The 27,082-nt window shown below is 41.1% G+C and overlaps 1 protein-coding gene across 1 annotated transcript in view; it reads left to right on the top strand.

Annotated features, from left to right (window-relative positions):
* Positions 1–27,082, top strand: part of LOC126198566 (uncharacterized) — a 73,014-nt gene that overhangs the window by 9,904 nt on the left and 36,028 nt on the right. Inside the window, exon 2 of the mRNA XM_049934996.1 lies at positions 20,414–20,646. Coding sequence (XP_049790953.1) covers positions 20,414–20,646 — 233 coding nt within the window. The remainder of the gene's footprint in view (positions 1–20,413; positions 20,647–27,082) is intronic.

The raw sequence follows: 27,082 nt of genomic DNA, 5'->3' as shown, positions 1-27,082 counted from the left end.
TTGTATGAATTTCTGGCAGTACAGTTGATTTCATCCACCGTCTTTACATCTTGGGCCTGTTGCTCTTCTGTTCATTGAAACTATGAAAGTCTTGGGGCTCATGCTCGATAAGAAATTTTCTTGGTCCTCCCACATGTCTTACCTGGCACCCCCTGCTGTAAAGAGGTCGCTCAATGTCCTGTGTGTCCGCAGTGGTACTTCCTGGGGAGCAGATCAAACTACTCTCTTTCGTTTGTCCCGGTCCCTTGTCAGTTCAAAACTAGACTATGGGTGTTTGGTTTATGCATCCGCAAGTCCATCCCTCTTATGCCGTCTTAATACTCTCCACTATCATGGCCGTGGCATCCGTTTGGCCACTGGCACCTTTTACACCATCTCAGTTGAGACTCTGTATGCAGAAGCTGCCAAACTACTGCTGTCCTACGGCCGTGACTTTCTCCTCAGCAGATATGCATGTCGTTTGTCTGCCATGCTTGGCCATGCATCCCATACCTCCTTCTTCGACGAGTCATTTGATTGCCAGTATGAGGTGCGTTATTCTTCTCCATTACCTCCTGGAGTTTGTTTTCGGCTCTTGCTCCTGCAGCTTCACTTCACACTTGTTCGCCTTGGCCTTCATGTGCTTCCTAAGACACTACTCCGGCCTCACTCTATTGCCTTCAGTTTCACAATCTTCCCACGGAACTTTGCGATAATACCTTTGTGTACACTGATGGCTCTCGGTCGGACCACGGTGCCAGGTGTGCCTTCGCACTGACACCGACATTTTTTCAGTATCGGCTTCCGGAACACTGCTCAGTATTTACAGCAGAGCTCTTCACCTTCTATCAGGCCATGCAGTACATTCTGCGTCACAGGCTCTTCAATTGCATCGTCTGCTCCGACTCTCAGTGCCCTCTGAAGCCTCTGTGAGCTGTACACCATCCATCCCTTAGTGCAGTGGGTCCTGGAAAGCTGTCATTTGCTCACTTTTTATGGACCCATGGTGATGTTTATGTGGGTTCTTGGTCACGTCAGTCTGACAGGAAACGAGGCCACTGATGCTGTCAAGGCTGCACCTCTGATGATCTCTGTGTTGCCGTCTGTTAGCAGGTGTTGTCACTTTGGCATCACCACTGGTCCTCCATTCATGGGAACAAACTCCAGGTTAGTAAGCCTCTCCTGGACAACCTCCTCTCAGCCCTCTCACCCTCAGGAGATCATTTTAGTTAGGTTGTGTATTGGGCACTGTCTTTTTAGCCATCGCCATTTGCCAAGTCGTGCTCCCTCACCACTTTGTGCTCAACCTTTGACAGTCCACTATTTCTTGACAGAATGCCCTTTTTTTTTTAACCACTTACATTCTTGTTTGTGTTTGCCATCTGAGTTATCGGCCGTTCTAGCGAACGATGCGTGGGTTGTCAAGTGCATTTTACTTCTTATCTGTCTTAGCAATATGGCAAAGGACATTTAATTTTTAGTTCAGGACCTCCGTTTCTCTATGGCGTATTTTATAGCTCTTTCTCTCCACGTCCCTGTTTTCAGCTGTCTTCTCTTCTGTCGACTGGGATTAACGTGTAGTTGTTTTTAACTCCTCTGTTTACCTTCTTGTTATACAGTTCTGACATAGACGTGTGTGACCCTAGTTGTTCTTGTGCCATAAAATAAAACAAAACAAAACTGGATGGTCAACTTTGTTAGTCACAGTTTGGTGGTGGCCAGGATGGCGGCTTTAACTCTGGTGGACAGTTTATTTGTGGTCCCTGCCACATAAAATCCTGCGCATTAATTGCAGCTCAGTTACCAAAATTGTTAAGCAGGCTGTGATAACCACCGTGCTGAGTACCCTGCACAAAAAACAACAACATAACATAACAAAATTTTCTGGATGTTGACCCAGTTTCTGACCCAGGCCAAGAACTTTCATGTATGGCCCTAGTGGTGTTACAAGGTAATTCATTCCTACTTCACATAACTACCATTAATATTTTACCCTGATTACCAAACTACTAGCACTACTGTTGGTACATCTGCCACAACCATATTTGGATTTATGCCTCTTAAACACTAGATGATGTGGACACATCAGGCTGCACTAACGTATTAGTTTCTCAAATGCCTTATCCAGAACATTTAAGAGACAAATGGGTCTGTAGAATAATGGAGTCATCATGCTCTTTACTGGTGATAGTTACCAAAGCTTTCATCCGAGGTACTGAAATCCTCCCTTGTAGGGAGCACTCATTTTACAGTTAATATATCTACAGCTACATCATACTCCACAAGCAACCTAATGGTATGTGGCGGAGGGTACTATCGGTACCACTAGCTGATCCCTCCAACCCTGTTCCACTCATGAATAGAACGTGGGAGGAATGATTGTCGAGATATGTCTTATTTGTCGTGTTTCAGTTGGCATCCCTTCCTGCTATGGAGGTTTCTTACCTTTAAAACTATCTTCTGAATTTTCCATGTGCAGACAAATACAAACTTATTAGTTCTGTCATTTCCCATAGTTTTTAGGGTTCTGTAACTTGTTCTGTAACAATGGAACACTTATAGGATCACTTTGTTGTATGTCTGTCTGGCTGTCTGACTGTGAAGATGCCTTTTTGTCAGGAACGGGACGAGGTATAAAGCTGGTTTGTCAGATAGTAAGATCTACAGTTCTTGGCAAAGTAAATGATTTAAGCTTCTAAGTCAATGTAATTAAAAGCTGCAGCCATCTGTAAAGACTCCTTTTAAGCAAGAATGGGTTTATGTATCAATTTGAAATTTATGGCAAATGCTAAGAAGATCTGTAAGTGATTTTGGTCCCTTGCCAGTGTAAGTGGTTTAAACTTCTACCTCAGGGCAATCAAAATATATGACCATGCATGTCACATTTTTATACTTGAAAACTCATAGAAAGACTTGCACCAGGCCGTTGGGCTGCATGACACTATTATTATTATTTCTTTACTTTCTCAGACCTTAAGTCTGGTTAAGAATGGAGTGACGCGGACCTTTATCAAGCGTCACTTCCTTTTTGCTGTACGGTACATGTTATATTGCATTTAGGAACTTTCGGGTAATTGAACATGTATCAATAATTACGGATTTCTGTAATTGTATATATATGTTTGGATGTAGCTGTATTGCATTGATGTATTGGTGGATATTGTGTGGTATGACTCCTGTAGTTGATAGTATAATTGGTATGATGTCAACTTTATCCTGATGCCACATGTCTTTGACTTCCTCAGCCAGTTGGATGTATTTTTCAATTTTTTCTCCTGTTTTCTTTTGTATATTTGTTGTATTGGGTATGGATATTTCGATTAGTTGTGTTAATTTCTTCTTTTTATTGGTGAGTATGATGTCAGGTTTGTTATGTGGCGTTGTTTTATCTGTTATAATGGTTCTGTTCCAGTATAATTTGTATTCATCATTCTCCAGTACATTTTGTGGTGCATACTTGTATGTAGGAACGTGTTGTTTTATAAGTTTATGTTGTAAGGCAAGCTGTTGATGTATTATTTTTGCGACATTGTCATGTCTTCTGGGGTATTCTGTATTTGCTAGTATTGTACATCCGCTTGTGATGTGATCTACTGTTTCTATTTGTTGTTTACAAAGTCTGCATTTATCTGTTGTGGTATTGGGATCTTTAATAATATGCTTGCTGTAATACCTGGTGTTTATTGTTTGATCCTGTATTGCAATCATGAATCCTTCTGTCTCACTGTATATATTGCCTTTTCTTAGCCATGTGTTGGATGCGTCTTGATCGATGTATGGCTGTGTTAGATGATACGGGTGCTTGCCATGAAGTGTTTTCTTTTTCCAATTTACTTTCTTCGTATTTGTTGATGTTATGTGATCTAAAGGGTTGTAGAAGTGGTTATGAAGTTGCAGTGGTGTAGCCGATGTATTTATATGAGTGATTGCCTTGTGTATTTTGCTAGTTTCTGCTCGTTCTAGAAAGAATTTTCTTAAATTGTCTACCTGTCCATAATGTAGGTTTTTTTATGTCGATAAATCCCCTTCCTCCTTCCTTTCTGCTTAATGTGAATCTTTCTGTTGCTGAATGTATGTGATGTATTCTATATTTGTGGCATTGTGATCGTGTAAGTGTATTGAGTGCTTCTAGGTCTGTGTTACTCCATTTCACTACTCCAAATGAGTAGGTCAATATTGGTATGGCATAAGTATTTATAGCTTTTGTCTTGTTTCTTGCTGTCAATTCTGTTTTCAGTATTTTTGTTAGTCTTTGTCTATATTTTTCTTTTAGTTCTTCTTTAATATTTGTATTATCTATTCCTATTTTTTGTCTGTATCCTAGATATTTATAGACATCTGTTTTTTCCATCGCTTCTATGCAGTCGCTGTGGTTAACCAATATGTAATCTTCTTGTTTAGTGTGTTTTCCCTTGACTATGCTATTTTTCTTACATTTGTCTGTTCCAAAAGCCATATTTATATCATTGCTGAATACTTCTGTTATCTTTAGTAATTGGTTGAGTTGTTGCTGCCAGTAGTTTTAGATCATCCATGTACAGCAAATGTGTGATTTTGTGTGGGTATGTTCCAGTAATATTGTATCCATAATTTGTATTATTTAGCATGTTGGATAGTGGGTTCAGAGCAAGGCAGAACCAGAAAGGACTTAATGAGTCTCCTTGGTATATTCCACGCTTAATCTGTATTGGCTGTGATGTGATATTATTAGAGTTTGTTTGGATATTAAGTGTGGTTTTCCAGTTTTTCATTACTATGTTTAGGAACTGTATCAATTTAGGATCTACTTTGTATATTTCCAATATCTGTAGTAACCATGAGTGGGGTACACTATCAAAAGCTTTTTGGTAATCAATGTATGCGTAGTGTAGTGACCTTTGTTTAGTTTTAGCTTGATATGTCACCTCTGTATCTATTATCAGTTGCTCTTTACATCCTCGTGCTCCTTTGCAACAGCCTTTTTGTTCTTCATTTATAATTTTGTTCTGTGTTGTATGTGTCATTAATTTCTGTGTAATGACTGAAGTTAATATTTTATAGATTGTTGGTAGGCATGTTATGGGACGATATTTAGCTGGGTTTGCTGTGTCTGCTTGATCTTTAGGTTTCAGATAGGTTATTCCATGTGTAAGTGTATCAGGGAATGTGTATGGATCTGCAATGTAACTGTTAAATAATTTAGTTAGATGTGAATGTGTTGAGGTGAACTTCTTTAGCCAGAAATTTGCTATTTTATCATTTCCAGGGGCTTTCCAATTGTGCGTAGAGTTAATTGCTCGGGTGACTTCATGTTGCAAAATTATCACTTCAGGCATTTGTGGTATCATATTGTATGAGTCTGTTTCTGCTTGTATCCACCGTGCATGCCTGTTATGTTGTACCGGGTTTGACCATATGTTGCTCCAGAAGTGTTCCATGTCTGTTATGTTTGGTGGATTGCCTATTTTAATGTGTGTGTTATCTATTGTCTGGTAAAATTTCTTTTGGTTTGTGTTGAATGTTTGGTTTTGTTTCCTTCTATTTTCACTTTTTTTGTATCTTCTAAGTCGTTTGGCCAATGCTTGTAACTTCTGCTTCTTTTCATCTAATTGCTCTATTGCTTCTTGTTGTGAGATTTTACCTAACCGTTTTCGTTTTTTGTCTGATATTTCATTTCTTATAAATTGTGTTAGCTGTCCGATGTCTTTTCTCAGTTTTTCTATTCTGATCTGTAGCCTGTGTTGCCATGCTGGTTTTGTGTGTTTCTTCTGTGTGTTGGTTGGTTCTGATCTCTGCCTAGTGTGTATATTTAGTGTAGTGAGTGCTCCTACATAAACCAGTAGTTGTAACTCTTCCATTGTTGTATTTTCATTTATTTTGTTGTGTATGATTGTGTTGATAGTTGTTATTGTTGTTTCGACTTGTGGGTTATTTGGTGGTCTATGCAAGAATGGTCTAATGTCTGTATTTGTGTCTTTGTATTCTATATATGTCAGCTGAAATTTCTCTTCTATATCTAACATGTGTGTCACTTCGTGTTCTATTTGTGCTTGTTCTGGTGGCTGTCTTAAGATGTCGTTTTCCTCTGATTGTTTAATTGATGTGTGTTGTTCTTTGTTTGTTTGCTCTGGGATGTTTGAGTCCATTACTGTATTTTCTTCTTCTTCTGATTGCACATTATTTTGTTCTAGTATTTGTTGTACTTGTTGTTTGATGTTTTCTAATTCTGACTGGGGTATCCTGTTATTTTTGATTATTACACGGAACTGATCAGCTAGTCGTTGTTCTGTTAAAAATTTTAATTCTGGGTATCTGGTAATAAATGTTGTGTATACTTGTGATCTGTATCCAGTTGTGTTGGTTCCTAGGTTTGTTGCTTGGTAATAACAGAACATGAGGTGTCGATTAACTTCATCTGACCATCTCATCCTCTGTCTTTGTTTTCCTTCTAGGGTGGTTGTAGGAAGCATATCCTGCAAAACACCTCTATTTGGATTTGAATCATTTTCTAGTTGGCTAGCAGTGTCGTTACCATTGTGGGCGGGCATAGGGTTCAAGCGTCGTCCCCGACCATGACGGCGCTTGTCCGAGGCTTCTTTAGTTCTGTCCTGAACCAAGTAATCACACTAAAAGGGGGGTTAGCCCTATTAGTGGTTTGTTCTTTTCGTCGCCTTTTACGACTGGCAGAACATACCGGAGGCCTATTCTTTTCCCGGGCCTCCACGGGAAAAGAGGACATAGATAAAGATGAAATGGGAGATATGATACTGCCTGAAGAATATGATATAAGTTATTATTATTATTATTATTATTATTATTATTATTATTATTATTATTGTCTACATACATAATTAAGTTTATATGGAATCCTAACAGTGTGAGTTCTGGCTGCACTTGTCCGTTTTTCTTTTGCTCAGTGGATAAGTGACAGGCTACAAGTCCAAAAAGTCAGAAATTCAATCTCCAGTCAGTCCTAGAATTTTTTTCCTGGCACTTAAGGCTTATTTCACATCTGGCTATAGTTTATCCATGTGGAATATGCCAAGTTGCATCACAGTTGGGAGTCCACACTAACTGTGGATCCCCTTATAACTGATGTAGTAAGTTAGTTCAAAGATTTGAGGAAGGCAAGGGCACACCATCTCCAATAAAAGCATGAGTAGTGAAGCACTGTGGTATTTAATCCAACCTTTCTATCCAAACACAGCTTTGCTTTATTTTTTTGTGTGGTTGTAGTATCTTGAGTTCTTTATTGGCAGACACACACAGATATGAACATTGGTGGTCAACCAAGCACTGGAAATATGCAAGCATGAGAGAAAATTAACCAAAAGTGTAGGTCAAGTCAGATTGCATGCAATGTTCGCCCAACAACACCACGGAACTGTTTTAAGTCTGTGAGTGGAACATCTACATAGCACTGCTGAAGAACAAGAGAATGAGGCTTTGCTTGCTGTGTGCCACTGGGATCATGTGTCCAGCAGTGGCACTGCCATCAAATGAAGCAGGCACCCTCGTATTACCTTCTTGTGGGTGATGCTGAATATAAATGTTGTGGTCGTTGTGGCAGCATATGTGAGCACGCTACCACACCTCTCCCCTCCTCTGGGGAGCCGACACGGCAGGCATATAAGTGAACAAAGGCAGAGAACAAAATGTGCAGAGCCACCAGCAACAGCCAGGCATGGCCAAAGGAGGCCATGGGGTCCGCCAAGGTGACCCGCTGGTGGTGGCCAGAGGTACACCAATTACGCCTGCCCCTGAGGTGGGGTAGCACTCACAGGTGGGCTGGCGGATCTGGACAAGGTGGTTCAGGACCCCATCGAGTGCACAGCTGGTTCTGGAGGCGGTAGAGGGTCACCCCGCTGGCATCCACCATGGACATCCACTGATTGCGCCTCATTTGCACTATTGATTGAGCCCACCCAGACCACAATCAGAAAGTGCCCACCCAAACAGTATCACACAGACTGTAAAGTGAAGGACACGAACACACCTCAGGTTGTGGTGCACAGTAGAGCAGATGAAGCAGAGTTCGGGGCTGATAACCATGGAAGATTTCTGCCAGGAGACCTAGTTCAATGGAGTGGTTCTGTACACGCTGAGTCTGCTGGCAAATCTGCCAAGCACTGTTTTAACTCAGTCTTAAATATGTGCACCAAATGCTCTGCCACCTCATTTGACTGCATGTGAAACGGAGCAGAAGTGAGGTGGGTAAAGCGTGGAAGGTGCAAAAAAGTCTGGAACAATGCCGAAACAAACTATGGGCCATTATCAGAGATGATTGTCCAGGGCACACCTTTGTTTGTGAAAACCTGGGTTAGTGCCTACATAGTAGCTTCTACTGTGGTGCGCATGCATACAGCATATGGATGGTCCGACAGTGCATCAGTTACTATCAACCACATGGAATTACAGAAGGAGCCTGCAAGTTGATGTGGACATGGTATCATGGCTGATTGGGAGTGGGTCATGGAACATAAGTCTATGGTGGAGCCCTCTGCTGCTCGACTCACTGTTTGCACTCACTGAAGACCTTTTCAGTATCTTGAGTCAATGCCATGTCAGTAGACAAAGCACTGTGCCAGTACCTGAATGTAGGTTGTGCCCCACTAGCCACATTGAAGGAGAACAGTATGTGAGCTCTCAGGACTGGAGGGATGATGACGTGGGCGTCATCTGAAATGGTGCTAAGCAGGAGTGCACCGTTCAGACTCCTTGGTGAGCAAAAACTTGGGCCTACCATTGCACAAAACCTGAACTACTTGATGCAACACAGGATCCCGACAGGTGGTGTGGGCTGTATGATGGGCTGTTAACTGGAAGTCAATCCAGTGTTTGCTGTAAATGATCATTGATCTGAAAACAAACAATCTGAGCATTGTCAAAATCTGGGTCAGGTGTCATGGGCAAGTGTTACAGTGTGTCCATATTTGCATGCTGTGATTTCAATCTGTAGTGAATCTCATAGTGATAAACACTTGAATACAAAGCGCAAAGGTTCTGTGGAGAAGTTGCGAACAAGGGCTGTGAGGAGTGCTACAAGCAGCTTACGATTGGTGAAGAGATGGCATTTGTTGCGGTCGTCTTGACACCACATGTGAGCTTGCTGGCACACACCTCCTTTTTGATTTGAGAATAATTGTGTTGCTATCCATATCTTGGAGGCATAAGCGATAGGCTGTTTAGAACCTCAGCAGTTTTGTGAGCCAAGACTGCTCTAACCGTATGTGGGGAAGCATCTGTGGGACCCTGTTTAGCGCCCGTAAACCTCAAACACACACACACACACACACACACCGCATCTGTGGGAAGGAGTTCCTTCAGGTTCTGTGGTGGAGGTAGGTTGGGAATCATTGTCACATGCTGTTCCATAGGTTTGACACCATACTTCAAAAGAAGGTAGCTCAGATACCCTATTTACATCTGGAAAACTTTGACTTTTGCAAATTGCACTGAAGACCCACCTCTTGCAGTTTAGTGAACAGGATATGAAGGTTAGTGAGATGTTCCTGTTGTGAGGGACTAGTGACAATAACATCATCAGGATAGTTGGTGCAGCACAGTACATCCTGCAATAACTATTCTAAAAATCTCTGAAAAGCTGTGAAAGCACTCACGATGTTGAATGGCATGCATGTATATATATTGCTATGACCAGAAAGGAGTTTTAATGACCTACAGGTACATCTCTGCCAATTCAATTTTTGAAAAAGACTCACTGACTTCCACTTACTGAGAATTTTTTCAGTGCATGGAATGCAATAGCAAATGACTATTGACACATTAATGGTGGACTTAAAATTCTTGCACAAATGAAGTGCCCCCTGAGGCTTACACATAACCATCAGAGGCATAGCTTACTGGGAAGAGTGAACTGGTTCAATGATGCTCAGGTTCTGCAACCTAAGTCATACTTGACTGCTGGTCACAGAGCAAAAAGAATAGCTTGAGCGTATTAAAACTTGGTAATGGCCATAGGGTTAATGGTGATGGAAGCTTCATAATCCATCGTGGCACTCAGGCCACATGAAAACAGAGACCTAAATGCCTGGCAGTGGCTGGAACAGAATGCAGTTGGAAACAAGATGCGCTGAATCCTGAACATGAAATTCAAAAACTGTGAATGTGTCAAGACCAAAAATGTTTTCTGAAATTGCAATGTTGATTGCCAAAAAATGTGATTGCCCTTGTGATGTTGTTGTGGTCTTCAGTCCAGAGACTGGTTTGATGCAGTTCTCCATGCTACTCTGTCCTGTGCAGAACTTTTCATCTCCAGATAGCTACTGCAGCCTACATCTTTCTGAATCTACTTAATGCATTCATCTCTTGGTCTCCCTCTACAATTTTTATCCTCCACGGTCCCCTCCAATACTAAATTGGTGATTCCTTGATGCCTCAGAATGTGTCCTACCAACCAATCCCCTCTTTTAGTCAGGTTGAACCACAAATATCTCTTCTCCTCAATTCTATTCAGTACCTCCTCATTAGTTATGTGATCTATCCGTCTAATCTTCAGCATTCTTCAGTAGCACCACATTTCAAAAGCTTCTATTCTCTTGTTGTCTAAACTGTTTATAATCCATGTGTCATTTCCATGCATAGATACACTCCACGCACATACTTTTCAGAAAAGACTTCCTGACCCTTTCATATATACTTAATATTAATTTCTCTTCTTCAAAAACGCTTTTCATGCAATTGCCTGTCTATATTTTATATCCTCTCTACTTCGACCATCATTATTTCTTTTGCTCCCCAAATAGCAAAACCCATCTACAACTTTAAATGTCTCATTTTCTAATATAATTCCCTCAGCATCACTTGAATTAATTTGACTACATTCCATTATCCTCATTTTGCTTTTGTTGATGTTCATCTTATATCCTCTTTTCCATTCAGCTGCTCTTGCAGATCCCTTGCTATCTCTGACAGAATTACAGTGTCGTCGACGAACCTCAAAGTTTTTATTTCTTCTTCTTGGATTTTAGTTCCTACTCCAAATTTTCTTTCGTTTCCTGTATTGCTTGCTCAATATACAGATTGAATAACATCAGGGATAGGCTGCAGCCCTGTTTCACCCCCTTCTCAACCACTGCTTCCCTTTCATGCCCATCAATTCTTGTAAGTGCCATCTGGTATCTGTACAAATTGTAAATGGTCTTTTGCTCCTTGTGTTTTACTGCTGCCACTTTCAGAATTTGAGAGTATTCCAATAAACTTTGTCAAAAGCCTTCTTTAAGTCCACAAAAGCAAGAAATGTAGTTTCCCTTTCCTTAACCTATCTTCCAAAATAAGTTGTAGGTTCAGTATTGCCTAGCGTGTTTCAACATTTCTATGTAATCCAAACTGATCTTCCCCAAGGTCGGCTTCTCCCAGTTTTACCATTAATCTGTAAAGAATTCGTGTTAGTATTTGGCAACCATGACTTATTAAACTGATAGTTTGTAATTTTCTCACATGTCAACACCTATTTTGTTTGGGATTGGAATTATTTTATTCTTCATGAAGTCTGAGGCTATTTTGCCTGTCTCAGACATCTTGCTCACCAGATTTTAGAGGGAATGTTGTCTACTGCCAGGGCCTTATTTTGACTTATATCATATTCTTCAGGCAGTATCATATCTCCCATTTCATCTTTATCTATGTCCTCTTCCATTTCTCTAAATTGCCCTCAAGTACAGTGCCCTTGTGTGGATGCTCTATATACACCTTCCATCTTTCTGTTTTCCCTTCCTTGCTTAGGACTGGTTTTCCATCTGATCTCTTGATATTCATACAGGTGGATCTCTTTTCTCCAATTCTCTAATTTTCCTGTAGGCAGTATCTATCTTACCCCTAGTGATATGTGCTTTTACATCCTAAAATTTGTCCTCCACCCATTCCTGCTTAGCCATTTTGCTCCTCCTGTTGGTCTCATTTTTTAGATGTTTGTGTTCCTTTTCATCTGCTTCATTTACTGCATGTTTGTATTTTCTCCTTTCATCAATTAAATTCAATATCTCTTCAGTTACACAAGGATTTCTACTAGCCCTCGTCTTCTTACCTAGTTGATCCTCTGCTGCCTTCACTATTTCATCTCTCAAAGCTACCCATTTTCCTTCTACTGTATTTCTTTCCCCTGTTCTTGTCAGTCGTTTCCTAATATTCTCTCTGAAACTCTCTAAAACCTCTGAATGTTTCAGTTTATCAAAGTCCCATCTACTTGAATTCCCACCTCTTTGCAGTTTCTTCAGTTTTACTCTGCATTTCATAACCAATAGATTGTGGTCAGAGTCCACATCTGCCCCTGGAAATGTCTTACGATTTAATACCTGGTTCCAAAATCTCTGTCTTACCATTATATAATCTGTCTGAAACCTTCCAGTGTCTCCAGGCCTCTTCCTCGTATTCAACCTTCTTTCAAGATTCTTAAACCAAGTATTAGCTATGATTAAGTAATGCTCTGTGCAGAATTCTACCAGGTGGCTTCCTCTTTCATTCCTTACCCCCAGTCCATGTTCACCTTCTACATTTCCTTCTCTTCCTTTTCTTACTATCAAATTCCAGTCCCACATGTTTGTTACATTTTTGTCCCCCTTAAATGTCTGAATAATTTCTTTAACCTCTTCATCATTTGAGGAGCTAGTTGGCTTATAAACTTGTGCTACTGTGGTACTTGTGGGCTTTGTGTCTACCTTGGCTACAATAATGTGTTCACTATGCTGTTCGTAGTATCTTATCCGCTTTCCTATTTTTTTATTCATTTTTAAGCCTACAACTGCATTACCCTTATTTGTTTTTGTATTTATAACCCTGTATTCATCTAACCAGAAGTTTTGCTCCTCCTGCCACCAAAATTCACAAATTCTCTTTATATCTAACTTTAACCTATCCATTTCCCTTCTTAAATTTTCTAACCTACCTGCTCGATTAAGGAATCTGACATTCCACGCTCCAGTCCTTAGAATGCCAGTTTTGTTTCTCGTGATAACTAAGTCGTCCTGAGTAGTCCCTGCCCAGAGATCTGAATGGGGGCTATATTATCTCTGGAATATTTGGTGATAGGTAATGTCAATTGTGAACTAGCCATGAACAGGAATGAGCTGCTCACCATAACTGACCAAACGACAATCTGTTGAGGAAGAGTGGGGCGAACCAAGTGATAACAGGTCTCAAGATTCATGAGAGATGTAGTGGCCCTCAATATTGACCTGGAGATGGAATGTGCAGCGTAATATAGATCTTACTGCACTGAGCTCCTGTATGTGCACTGTGATAACGCTATGAACTCCATGTCTGTGACTAGGACTGGCTGTTCGGGTAGCCACGGCAAATAGCTGCTGTGTGGCCTTGTTTATGACAAGGCATGCACGATGCCTACTGGTGCGGGCAGCATATTCATTTGTCAGGAGGGAGCACCATCTGTCAGCAAACAGCTGCGCAAACCCAATGAGCATGACGAGTGTGTCAGTGATCAACACCTTTGCTGTGGAAATGCATGCACCAACATGACTTCCAAGATGTTCTATAGTTACGTCACAGCCCAGGACACCTCAAATGCCTGTGTAATAGTCAGAATCACCTCTACTGTAGGATCTTCTTAACGCAAAGCCTTGCGACATACTCCCTGCCCAGATCACAATGGATGGCAATGTCACGTATCAAAGAGTTAGCATAGGACTGAGTACAATGAACACAAACAAATATGTACTTCCTAGTTAAGTTAAACCACGAAGGTAGAGCAATCATTATGGGAAGCACTAAGTGGGTTTGTTTAAGATAATACGCACTGAGCAACTCACACAGTTCAACAATAAAAAAAGTCTCTAGATCCTTCAATAGAGCAAGTTTTGGGAACAAATGAAATGTTTTGGACTCAGTCCAAGACAAGTCCTCTACCTGAAACAATGTGAAATGTTGCTGCAAGCATTGCACGTATCAATCTCAGTCTTTATTCGCTTGGAGCAGTGGTTGGACATATAGAGGATGATGTCTGATGGGCATCAGCACTGCGAGAACTGATAACTGACTGACAAAGCAAATCTGACTGCTGCTGTTGCCGCCCAAACTGCTGCTGCTGTCACCCAAAGTCCTGTTGCTGTCACTCAAACTGCTGTTGGTGCTGATGTTGCTGTTGCAGCAGATGCTGCTGTTCTTGTAATTACTGAACCAACATTGAATCCATCATAATTGTGGAACAAATGCGGAAACAAAACCACCTCATTATCAAAATACTGTAGTATCTACAGTTCTTTATTGAGAACCACAACACACAAATACACTATGTGATCGAAAGTATCCAGACACCCCCAAAAACATGTTTTTCATATTAGGTGCATTGTCCTGCCACCTACTGCCAGGTATTCCATATCAGTGACCTCAGTAGTCCTTACAAATTGTGAGAGAGCAGAATGGGGTGCTCTGCGGAACTCACGGACTTCGAATGTTGTCAGATGATTGGGTGTCACTTGTGTCATACATCTGTATGTGAGATTTCCACACTCCTAAACATCCCTAGGTCCACTGTTTCTGATGTGATAGTAAAGTGTTAATGTGAAGGGACACGTACAGCACAAAAGTGTACAGGTCGACCTCATTTGTTGACTGACAGAGACCGCCGACAGTTGAAGAGGGCCGTAATGTGTAACAGGCAGATATCTATCCAGACCATCACACAGGAATTCCAAACTACATCAGGATCCACTGCAATCACTATGACAGTTAGGTGGGAGGTTAGAAAACTTGGATTTCATGGTTGAGCAGCTGCTCTTAAGCCACTCATCATGCTGGTAAATGCCAAATGACACCTCGCTTGGTGTAAGAAACATAAACATTGGACGATTGAACAGTGGAAAAACATTGTGTGAAGTACGAATCACGGTGCACAATGTGGCGATCCGATGGCATGGTGTGGGTATGGCGAATGCCCGGTGAACGTCATCTACCAGCAGCTGTAGTACCAACAGTAAAATTCGGAGGTGGTGGTGTTATGTTGTGGTCATGGTTTTCATGGAGGATGCTAGCTCCCCTTGTTGTTTTGCATGGCACTATCACAGCACAGACCTACATTGATGTTTTAAGCACCTTCTTGTTTCCAACTGTTGAAGAGCAATTTGGGGATGGCGATTGCATCTTTCAACATTATCAGCACCTGTTCATAATGCACTTCCTGTGATGGCGTGGTTACACGACAAGAACATCCCTGTAATGCACTGGTCTGTACAGAGTCCCGACCTGAATCCTATAGAACACCTTTGGGATGTTTTGAAACAGCGACTTCGTGCCAGGCCTCATCAACTGACATTGATACCTCTCCTCAGTGTGGCACTCCATGAAGAATGGGCTGCCATTCCGCAAGAAACCTTCTAGCACCTGATTGAATATATGCCTGCGAGAGTGGAAGCTGCCATCAAGGCTAAGGGTGGGCCAGCACCATATTGAATTCCAGCATTACCGATGGGGGGCACCACAAACTTGTAAGTCATTTTCAGTCAGGTGTCCGGGTACTTTTGATCACATAGTGTATATACAATGATCTTGTCTTGCATATCAGTGTGTTGTTGTATGCTACACGATATTACCATCACTTGATGCTATTTTGCTGTCAACCTGTTGCAGTCAGTTGCTTGACATACGAACTTAATATGTATACTGAGTTTTAATACAGCGGGGATGGATATGAAATGTAGTGCAGTATCTTGAGATGGTGTTTTATTCAGAACAGTCATGCATGTTCATGTGTAGAACAATTAGAGCAGATCACAGAGAAACTGTTGTGTAACTAGTTAACATACAAGCAGATACCAACAGGTTTATTCGTTAACTAAGTGAGAATTAAAACACAGCAATTAATGTTCACAGAACTTCACACTGTGGCAAGGAGGAACCATTCACAGCATTGCTGGCAGTGAGTGTGTGACCCTATTGACAGCTCCTCAATCCACTGTCCACCTGAAGCCTTTGTGTGTCACTACACTAGCCCTCTTGGGGGAAGCGGAGAATCGTTCTTTATTTGCATTAGGAGTGTCATCCAAGAATTACACTGTAAAGAGTATGTACTGCTCGGAACACATGTGGCATGGTTGTTGAGCAGATTTTCATTCTGATGAAGGTTATTGAATTTCGAGTGTAAGCTGGGACTGGTTGCGTTGAGCAGCATTTGGTTGTGATGGTTCTTGCAAATGGAGTCACCCTATCAATTGAGACAGAGTTGGGCTTGATACTGATGGGAATGTCTAGGTTTTACACCATCTTTGTGCAACATTACATATGTATAGGATTGCAGCTCTTGATGCACAAATGTTTGTGGACTTCCATGGCTGGTTTTGTGACATTCATTGTCTTTAAGTGAGTAATGAAATGTAATTCATTTAAGGTATTGATTTTGGCTGCACATGGGTCAACAAATTCGTCAAGTAGCCATAGAACTCCATATACTAACTCAGCCAGTGAAGATTCCAGGTTAGGCTTGCATATGTTATTTAAGCCAAATAAGACTGACAGTAAAGCAGATGTCCATTTTGACTCGTGGCACATTAGTGTGGCTTTTAACGACCGATGGCAGTGTTCAACCCTACCATTACCTGCAGGGTGGTAGCTTGTTATTTTTGTAGAAAGAGCTGATTGGTTCTGGTAGCCATCTCTGAGTAGGAGTTTGACGCTCACACGTAGGCCACCACAGCATATTGCCTGAAGCTGCTGCTTGTAGCTGGAAAGTTGCATATCCAGATGTCGTTTGCTGACAGTCGCTTGTCACTTATGTAGGACGTGGCCTTACAGAAACACTACCTAGCATACCAATCACAAAGTAGTTCACTGATCTGTTTACTCAGTGCATTGACCTTGTTTGTGAAGCTGTTGTTATCTTCATGAGTCACTATTGGTGTTCTGTGACCTGTCGTCAGGTTTCCAGTGCAGGAGGTCGGCACAATGCATGCTGAATCCTGTCTGTCAAGTAAGTTACAACATGTAGCAACATTTCCATTTGGTAAGCTATAATGGCTTTTACCTGTGATGTGAGGTGGTAACTCCATAATGTGCATAACAATGTATCTGGCACCATGCATCCGTCAACTTTGCTTCATAAATGGACTGTTTACTGGAATGGTTTTCTCTGTCCAGTGGTCTCCTGCTTCAGTACCTGTCTCACTCATTCTTCTTGCGAAGCAGACACTCTACAAATTAACTCAACCTTGAGTTTTGCGTGTGCTTCTGTATCTGGAGGCAAGGTTATCATGCCTTACACCTCTTCTGCTTAACGATGATGTGATTGGCTTACTGACAGCACAAATTTGGTGGAGTCCATGCTCACTCCATCGTGGAGAAAACTTGTCTCTGCCTGCACTATCCATAACTCTGGGTTTTGTGGCCAAAACGGAGTTATTGCTCCTGATAAACCTTTCGGGGTATAAGGTCATGGTCCATAAAACTCTTCTGTTCATAACGTTTCATCCAGAACTGCACTGGACTTCTTCAGAGGCTTTGCTCCTCCATTGAGTCTTGCCATCTGACAGGTGTATTCACACTTCTCTTGGTTGTTCAGCATGTATGTGGTATGTTATATATGCCACGTGCTGACAGAGGAAGACATTTATCCTTCACAGATTAGAGTGCTTGACCTATTTTCTTTGTTGATCTAAAAACCGTTCTAATGTGATGTTTCTGTAAAATCTTTACAATCTAATCTTTTACCTTGTTTATTAAAAGGAATAAAAACTGTAATCTCCCTTCATTGTTTTTCATGCTTGTCCTTTGGCCTTTCATTGTTTGGTCTTAGAATTCTGTTTACGTCGTTCCTTGAAAGCATGCTTTAGATGTTTTAATTTGGCATGCAGGTATTCCGGTGTGCAAATCCTTCTGGCTCTATCGGCAAGGATTGTAATGACACCTCTCTTTTGTTGTGGATGGTGATTCAGAGTTCTTTGTTCTATCATCAACATGGGGGTAGCCACACTGCTAGTCTGGATATTACTGGTGCGCCTTCTGTCTGGAAGTTCCCTGTTTGTTGAAAATTTGGTGTGATGCTTCTGTATTGCTGACTTTATTTCCTGTAGTTGTAACACATTAGGATCATCACTGTCACAGTCTGTTGATAGACTTATGAACTTAATACGTATGCTGAGTTGTAATACAGTGCGGACACACACATTAAATGTAACGCGGTATCTTGAGACAGTGTTTTATTCAGAACAGTCATGCATGTTCGTGTGTAGAACAATTGGAACAGTTCACAGAAAAGCTGTTGTATAACTAATTTAACATACAATGAATATAATAGAGGGAAACATTCCACGTGGGGAAAAATATATCTAAAAACAAAGAAGATGTGACTTACCGAACGAAAGCACTGGCAGGTCGATAGACACACAAACAAACACAAACATACTCACAAAATTCTAGCTTTCGCAACCAATGGTTACTTCGTCAGGAAAGAGGGAAGGAGAGGGAAAGACGAAAGGGTGGGGTTTTAAGGGAGAGGGTAAGGAGTCATTCCAATCCCGGGAGCGGAAAGACTTACCTTAGGGGGAAAAAAGGACGGGTATACACTCGCGCACACACACACACATCCATCCACACATATACAGACACAAGCAGACATTTTCCAAGACAAAGAGTTTGGGCAGAGATGTCAGTCGAGGCGCAAGTGCAGAGGCAAAGATGTTGTTGAATGACAGGTGAGGTATGAGTGAGTGGCGGCAACTTGAATTTAGTGGAGATTGAGGCCTGGTGGGTAACGGGAAGAGAGGATATATTGAAGAGCAAGTTCCCATCTCCGGAGTTCGGATGGGTTGGTGTTAGTGGGAAGTATCCAGATAACCCGGACGGTGTAACACTGTGCCAAGATGTGCTGGCTGTGCACCAAGGCATGTTTAGCCACAGGGTGATCCTCATTACCAACAAACACTGTCTGCCTGTGTCCATTCATGCGAATGGACAGTTTGTTGCTGGTCATTCCCACATAGAATGCATCACAGTGTAGGCAGGTCAGTTGGTAAATCACGTGGGTGCTTTCACACGTGGAAGGTGTACACGATCAAAGGCAGAGCCACGTATGAAAGCACCCACATGATTTACCAACTGACCTGCCTACACTGTGACGCATTCTATGTGGGAATGACCAGCAACAAACTGTCCATTCGCATGAATGGACACAGGCAGACAGTGTTTGTTGGTAATGAGGATCACCCTGTGGCTAAACTACCTTGGTGCACGGCCAGCACATCTTGGCACAGTGTTACACCGTCCGGGTTATCTGAATACTTCCCACTAACACCAACCTATCCGAACTCCGGAGATGGGAACTTGCTCTTCAATATATCCTCTCTTCCTGTTACCCACCAGGCCCCAATCTCCGCTAATTTCAAGTTGCCGCCACTCATACCTCACCTGTCATTCAACAACATCTTTGCCTCTGCACTTGCGCCTCGACTGACATCTCTGCCCAAACTCTTTGTCTTGTAAAATGTCTGCTTGTGTCTGTATATGTGTGGATGGATATGTGTGTGTGTGGGAGTGTATACCCGTCCTTTTTTCCCCCTAAGGTAATCTTTCCGCTCCCGGGATTGGAATGACTCCTTACCCTCTCCCTTAAAACCCCACCCTTTCGTCTTTCCCTCTCCTTCCCTCTTTCCTGACGAAGTAACCATTGGTTGCGAAAGCTAGAATTTTGTGTGTATGTTTGTGTTTGTTTGTGTGTCTATCGACCTGCCAGCGCTTTCGTTTGGTAAGTCACATATTCTTTGTTTTTAGATATAATTTAACATACAAACGCATAGTATCAAGTTTGTGTGGTAACCAAATGAGAATTAAAACACAGAAATAAATAGTCACAGAACTTCACACTGTGGCAAGGAGAAACCGATCACATTACTCCTGGCAGCTAGTAATTGAACCCTGCTGACAGATCCTCAAGTGAATCAGCTTTCCACCTGACACCACTGTGGTGTGCTGCATTCCCTACAAACCTTTCTTTTCATTAAATGGCCTGTCACTGCCATATTAACTGGAGCGAAGTCTGTATTTAATATTACTTTAATTTTCCTATCATTGGTTGACAGTTTCTTAGGTTTATGAGTTATTTACACAGTCATAATACTCTTTTAACTGCTTCTTAAAGATGCTGACAGAAGAAATTTTAAAGTAAAACAAATCTAGAACTAAATGAGTATAAAATATATAAGTACAATGAACTTTTGTATTTGATCTTCATGCAACTGTATATTTGCTGAAAATATGTGTATTACAATAAATCAATCGACAAATTTGAAGATTGCAAGTCTATAGTTTGTGGAATGCGTAAATAACTAAACTACTAACATTTTAGTAAGCTGGAGGATACAGTCAACAACTGGGCAATATGTAGTCCTTCTGTACCCTTTCCTCAAGTCACACCTTGTCATTTTGATGCACAGTAGAGCTAATGCAACAAGTGCATGTGTTGAAGAGTATGTTCGCGTTTGTATGTTATTTGCAGTGCTGCTGCAGCTGCTGCCAACCTTCTTGTCCCACAACTGGAATTTGCCGCCTACTTTTTACGGTTGCTGCAGCTAGCTGCAGTCTGTCATCTCCACTGGTCACTGTATGCAAGGACTCCTGTGCTTGTGCAGAATGTTGTCAATCCAGTCCTTTGCCTATACATTCTTTACTGCACTACAGTTGCACTCATGGGTATGGTTGACATATCTGACACATGGACACAATGCATGCGTAAGTATTTTTACAGATTTCTCTGTACATGAGCTTGACAAATATTCTTTTAATTAAGTTAAATTTGCCATAAATTGCTGGAGACCCTTGAGTCATCATGGCAACAGAAGACATTGTGTACTCTGTACTGTTTTAGAAAATAATACTGTGTCTGCATAAGAAATTAAATGCCACAAGAAATGTTTGCTCCCATCTAAAGATGGACTTAAATTAGAAAAAAAGCTATCAGTAAATAAATAGTTCCATTAAAGAAATCATGCTTGTTGCACTACTTTCTTTCCATTAAAGAAATTGTGCTTGTTGCACTATTTCTCTCATTGTTATATATGTAAATGGTGAGAAGATCAATCATGGACCAAACTGCTAATGCAAAAAGAATATCCCATTTAGTTCTTCAAGAGGAATGTTTAGAGGGTAGAGTGATAGGTTTGGAAAATTTTAATGAAGAAAGGGGAATTGTTATTAAACTGCCATCTCATAGAAAACATTAATATAATAACATTTTTGCTGAAATTGTCAAGTGGATATGATGTGCATTTGGTAGTTGGCAGACATCTGCAGTGTGATATATAGATTCAAATATTAAAAAAGTGAATTGTCCATTGTTATTAAACATAGAAAACCATCTAGTTAATATTGTAGATGTCTCAATTGAATGAGCACATTGCATTTATCATGAAAAGTGAACAGGAGAGAATCCTGTGTTGGGTACCTAACTAGCAGACTTTTGACCAGAAAGAGATGCAGAGAAACATTTACATGCAGAATTTAGCAATTTTTAGGTCCATTCATTGAGACTTCATTTGTGCAATAGTGGCAGCAGTTAAAGTTTGGACCTACCATTGTATTTTTTGGATGAAACAGAAACCAATATTGTGAACGAAGTCTTGTGAGATATCATCAAAGCAATTGGAAACTATTTCGTCAATGATGGACATTGTATTTTTGAATTCCCAGTGTGTAATGCTGTTAGCTTACTCTGTGATAGGCAAGACTATAATTTGATCCTACTGTGCTTCATTATTCAAATGTTTGAAACAGAAGTTAACTGAAAACCTCTGAGATTGGCACACTTGAAAAATGCTTGTGTCAGCATAACAGTAATGAAGAAGCATAAGTTGGAATTTGAATTGGTTTTTCACATATCTTGTTCTTCTGATTTGGCCTGAAGTGATTTATTCATATTCCCTGTTTTGGAAAATGTATGAATTAATGGAAATAAATTTTCATAAAATAAGAAAATGAATGCATTCTTAACATAGTATTTAGTGTGACAGACCCCACTTATACAGTTGGTCCAGTAACCAGGTAATGTATTGGGAATAATAGAAGAATTCTAAACTATTGTTTTGGGCAACATTTAGTGGGGTACTTTCCTGTCCGCTTTGTATGGCCTGTTGTAAAATGTCAAGTGTGTTATCTGTCTTGGACTGCACTGTGATGAGTGCTTGTGCAGTACAGTATTATTTCTGTGTTCTCATGGATGAGTACACAATCAAAGGATGGACCAGGGTGAAATTATCAGCCAGCAAACACTCTGTGCATCTCATTTAGTGTCAGATAAGGCACTAAGATCACTCTCTCATTGAAAAACAGTTGCCACCAACAGTCTCATTTTTTCACACCTTGAAATACTGCATGGAGATTTGAAATTTAATCTAGAACCTTGGTGTGATGTTTGATGATTAGGAGCTTTGAGGTTTGATGATTAGGAGCTTTCTGCTACCAGTTCTCCTTTTGCTACTGCAAATGTTGGTGACAGAAAGTTTCTTCCACTACCAGGATTCAAATTAGCTACCTCTGTGTTGAGTTCCATATTGGTAGTGTATATATGTGTCCTCAACTATGGATTCAGGTACTTCTTCAAAGAGGTGAAAAGTAAAGCAATTTTATATTGGCTTTTTACGAGGCTTGTTAATACACTCTTGTAAACTCTTTGTCACTCAGCCCACACTTCATAAGGGCTCTCACTGCTGAGAGAAATAAGTCATTGCTGTATGTGATGGTAGTGAAATTGTACCTCACCTGTTTTAGTCACCACAGATTTGCAAGCAGTAACAGTCACTGTCATTCATTTGCACATCAGGTTCCATAAATACGTCATGATGGAGAGCCTTTAGGTATGTAGAACGAATCTTGTTATATGACAGCTGGCAGAAGCATCATTACTGGCTTACAACTGTAAAGTAGACAATGACCCAGTTACAACTAGTGGTAATGTAGTCACATGGATAAATGGTCCAATCACATTGCACATTAATGTGACCACTGCCTATGTTCAGCATCAGTGCACAGCAACCACTCACAGCTGGCAGATAGCAGCAATATGAGTGGAGGGTGTATAAAGCGTGCCAGGGGGACACCGGAAACAGTGCAGTTGTTGTTGTATTGCAGAAATGGAGCAATTTATCTGACATCCAAAAGGGCGTGATCATTGGCTTTGTGCCCAAGGGTGGAAGCATTTCGGAAACAGCTATGTTTGTATACTGTTCACATGCCACCGTGATTAAAGTATACCTTGTATGGCAAAATGGCACTATCCAAAACTAGTGCCAAGGCAACTGTGGCGCAGCATGTGCCATAGATATGAGAGGCGACAGTTAAGAAGATGTGTATAGGCGAATAGACACACAGCTGTTGAGCAACTGACTGCCCAGATGAACCAAGGCTTTACCAACAGTGGCTCCTCAATAACCGTTTAGTGAACATTGCTGCATATAGGCCCCCACAACAGTTACCTGGTTCATGCACCCATGTTGACTGCTGTTCGTCAGTGATGAAGGCTGGAATTTGTATGCCAGTACCACAACTGGGTGTCCACCAAGTGGCAACAGGTGGCCTATTCAGATGAATCCCTTTCTGTGCTTCAATCCCGCGTCCGGCCATCCTGATTTAGGTTTTCCATGATTTCCCTAAATCACTCCAGGCAAATGCTGGGATGGTTCCTCTGAAAGGGCACAGCCGACTTCCTTTCCCATCCTTCCCTAATCCGATGAGACCGATCACCTCGCTGTCTGGTCTCCTTCCCCAAAACAACCCAACCCAACCCTTTCTGTGCTCCAGCTTACAATGGATGTCTGAAGGCAAACGTTGTGCAGCAATCATTGGAAGGGCTCAGGATGGAGGAGGGAGTGTTATGGTCTGGGGAATGTTTTGTAGCATTCCCTGGGCGATTTCATTATTCTGGTGGGCACAGTGGATCAATATAAGTTTGCTCCTATCCTTGGGGACTATGTCCACCCCTACATGCATACATGCAGTTTTTTTTTCCCTTGGCATGATGGCATCTACCAGCAGAACAGTGCAATGTGTCTCACTGTTCACAATGTATGTGTGTGGTTTGAAGAGCGCCAGGATGAATTTACTGTACTTGCTGGACCATCAAACTCCCCAGATTTAAACACAGTTGACAAACTGTGGGACCACCTTGAGTGCCACGGATCCTCAGCTGAGAAATCTAGCATAGCTGGCCACTGCACTGGGGTTGGCTCCACATCCCTATCGGTATCTTCCAGGACACAAAAGGTGGTTATTCTGGCTTTTGACAGGTGGTCACATTAATGTGACTGGACAGCACACTTATGGTATACTTTTAGATTACTTTTTTAGAAGTATATTGACAGAATCATAACAGATTTAGAAGAAAAACATTGTCCTTACACTATTCAGTGATGTTTGTGTATAATAATTCAAATTATGCTTTTATATAAATGTTTCACATAAAATTATCAGCTCTCTGTGCACTGGGGCATTTAAGGCCTGTTTAATGTGGGCTTCAGTGTTAACCCTAGTCTATATATTCTGATAAACCATAGAGGGAATGACTCATTGATATTTGATGGCAACCTGTTAGACTTTTCACAAGAATATAAAACTCCTCTCTGAACTCTAGATAGGGATATTCTGTATGCAAATTATTTTTACTTCTTCTATCGTGATCATGGCCAATGGCCTTGCCGCAGTGGTAACACTGGTTCCCGTCAGGTTAATCAGTGTCGGGCTGGGCTAGTACTTGGATGGGTGACAATCCGTTCTGCCGAGCGCTGTTGGCAAGCGGGGTGCATTCAGCCCTTGTGAGGCAAACTGAGGAGCTACTTGATTGAGAAGTAGTGGCTCCAGTCTCGGAAACTGATATGTGGCCGGGAGAGTGGTGTGCTGACCACATGCCCCTCCATATCCTCATCCATTGACGCCTATGGGCTGAGGATTGTTTGGTGGCCGATCAGTACTGTTGGGCCTTCGTGGCCTGTTCGGGAGGAGTTTAATTTATTGTGATCCTGAATTTTTTCGGTTCATACTAAATTCATTTTTATTATTAAGCACAAACCCTATTAGGGAGTAATTGTATTGGTATGTGTGTGCAAGAATCTCAAGGTTCTTGAGGAGGCTTCTCAAAGATTTTCATTTACCAATTTTAAAGAATATTCTTTCTGCATGTGTCTGTAGAATAAAGGCTTTATTGACCTTACCTGCCATACCGCAGAAGATTATGACAGAGAACATTAGTGACTGGAAATATACAAAGTAGTGCTGATCGTGGAGTGGTTTTTGATGCCATTTTAGTTGGAACCTCCAGGTTGATCTAGTTCAGTAGGACAAAGGACTTTCAAACAGCTATCCTCCAGGATTGTATGTTAACCAGGCTTCCTTGAATCGTGTATACAAGGTGTTGTAGGAGGAGTAGGAAGTGTTTTAGGTGGTGATAATACCAACTAATTCAAATAAAACATTCCGCATATTGTGTGTCCAAGCTTTATTGATTACAGAGATACAGCTGTTAGAATGTAACCCAAGTAATCACTGGAGGTGTTAAGCAAAGGCAAATCATTTAAGTTCAAAGATGATTTTAATAAATTCTTATTCCAACTTCAGTGCACTTTCAAATTCTCTTAACATGACATGTCTTCTGAAGTCACCTTGAAATTCTTTTATGAGCGTAACACTATTCATAATCTGAATGCTCACTTTGTCTATTGTGTTTACTTTTGCTTTGTAGGCTTTGGCATTCAACCATCCCCTCAGACAAAAACTTAAATTGATAAGGTCCAGTGACCTTGGTGGCAAAGAAAAGGTAACCATTTCTGTCGACTCGTCTTCAGGGAAATACTAAATTTAGATGATACATCACTCATCCTTGTACCAAAGGAACCTCTTTCAGTAATGCTGGAAGCTCATTTCCAAGGCAGTCTGGATAAGAGGGCCCTGTATGACAACACAGTAACACAACAGGGCCAATCAGTACCACTCCCCACACCACCACACCACACATTTACTGAGAAGTATTCTTAAAAATGTCTTTCCACAAAGGCTTGGGAGGTATTTGACAGACTCACTACTGTGAGTTATGAATGTTATTGATACCATCAAGAGTGTGAGTGTCTCCATCACTACACATTATTAGTGAGATTACTCCTTGATGTGCCATTACCCAATGACAAAATTCTAATTATCTACCTTCATCTCCTTATTGAAGGTATTGACTCCATCGTAAGTGATAAGGATAGAGGCTGTACATTAATAATGTTCACCATATTCTTCTGTGTGGAACATGTATACACGTAGAAATTATGTGAGTGCTTGTTGAAGAACTAATTGCAACAACTGAATAATGTCATCTTCTTCATCCCTACATTCAGATGAAATGTGTCTGCTGGGCACTGTACCAGTTCACACACTTGATTGAAAATGTGAGTAAACTCTCTTGAATCTGGTACTCAGTGATTAGGAAATTGTCTTCTGTATTCTCTACAGGCGGCGGCAGCAGCAGCAGCAGCAGCAGCAGCACACAATCCTACACAAATACCATATTGACATACTCAGCATTTGTAAATACACATGGCATTCTTAAATGATACAGTAGAATTGGCTAACAAATCACAATCAATCATAGTTGAAAAATTCAGTTTTGTAAACTTAAGTTCAACTTGACAGCTTTGATGGAACATGTTGTTGTTGTTGTCGTCTTAAGTCCAAAGACTGGTTTGGTGCAACTCTCCATGCTACTCTATCCTGTGCAAGGCTCTTCATCTCCAAGTAACTACTGCAACCTACAGTTCTCTGAATCTGCTTACTGTATTCATCTCTTGGTCTCCCTCTATGGTTTTTACCCCACACGCTTCCCTCCAGTACTAAAGTAGTGATCCCTTGATGCCTCAGAATGTGTCCTACCAACCGATCTCTTCTTTTAGTCAGGCTGTGCCACAGATTTCTCTTCTCCCCAATTCTACAAGTACCTCTTCATTAGTTATGTGATCTATCCATCTAATCTTCAGCATTCTTTTGTAGCACCATATTTCAAAAGCTATTCTCTTCTCGTCTAAACTGCTTATCATCCATGTTTCAGTTCCATACATGGCTACACTCCACACAAATACTTTCAGAAAGGACTCTGTGACAATTAAATCTGTACTCAATTTTAACAAATTTCTCTTCTTCA

This window comes from Schistocerca nitens, chromosome 8, assembly GCF_023898315.1.
Source record: "Schistocerca nitens isolate TAMUIC-IGC-003100 chromosome 8, iqSchNite1.1, whole genome shotgun sequence".
Lineage (NCBI taxonomy): Eukaryota > Metazoa > Arthropoda > Insecta > Orthoptera > Acrididae > Schistocerca > Schistocerca nitens.
The sequence above is the reverse complement of the archived record's forward strand: the minus strand, read 5'-3'. Positions and strand labels throughout refer to the sequence as shown.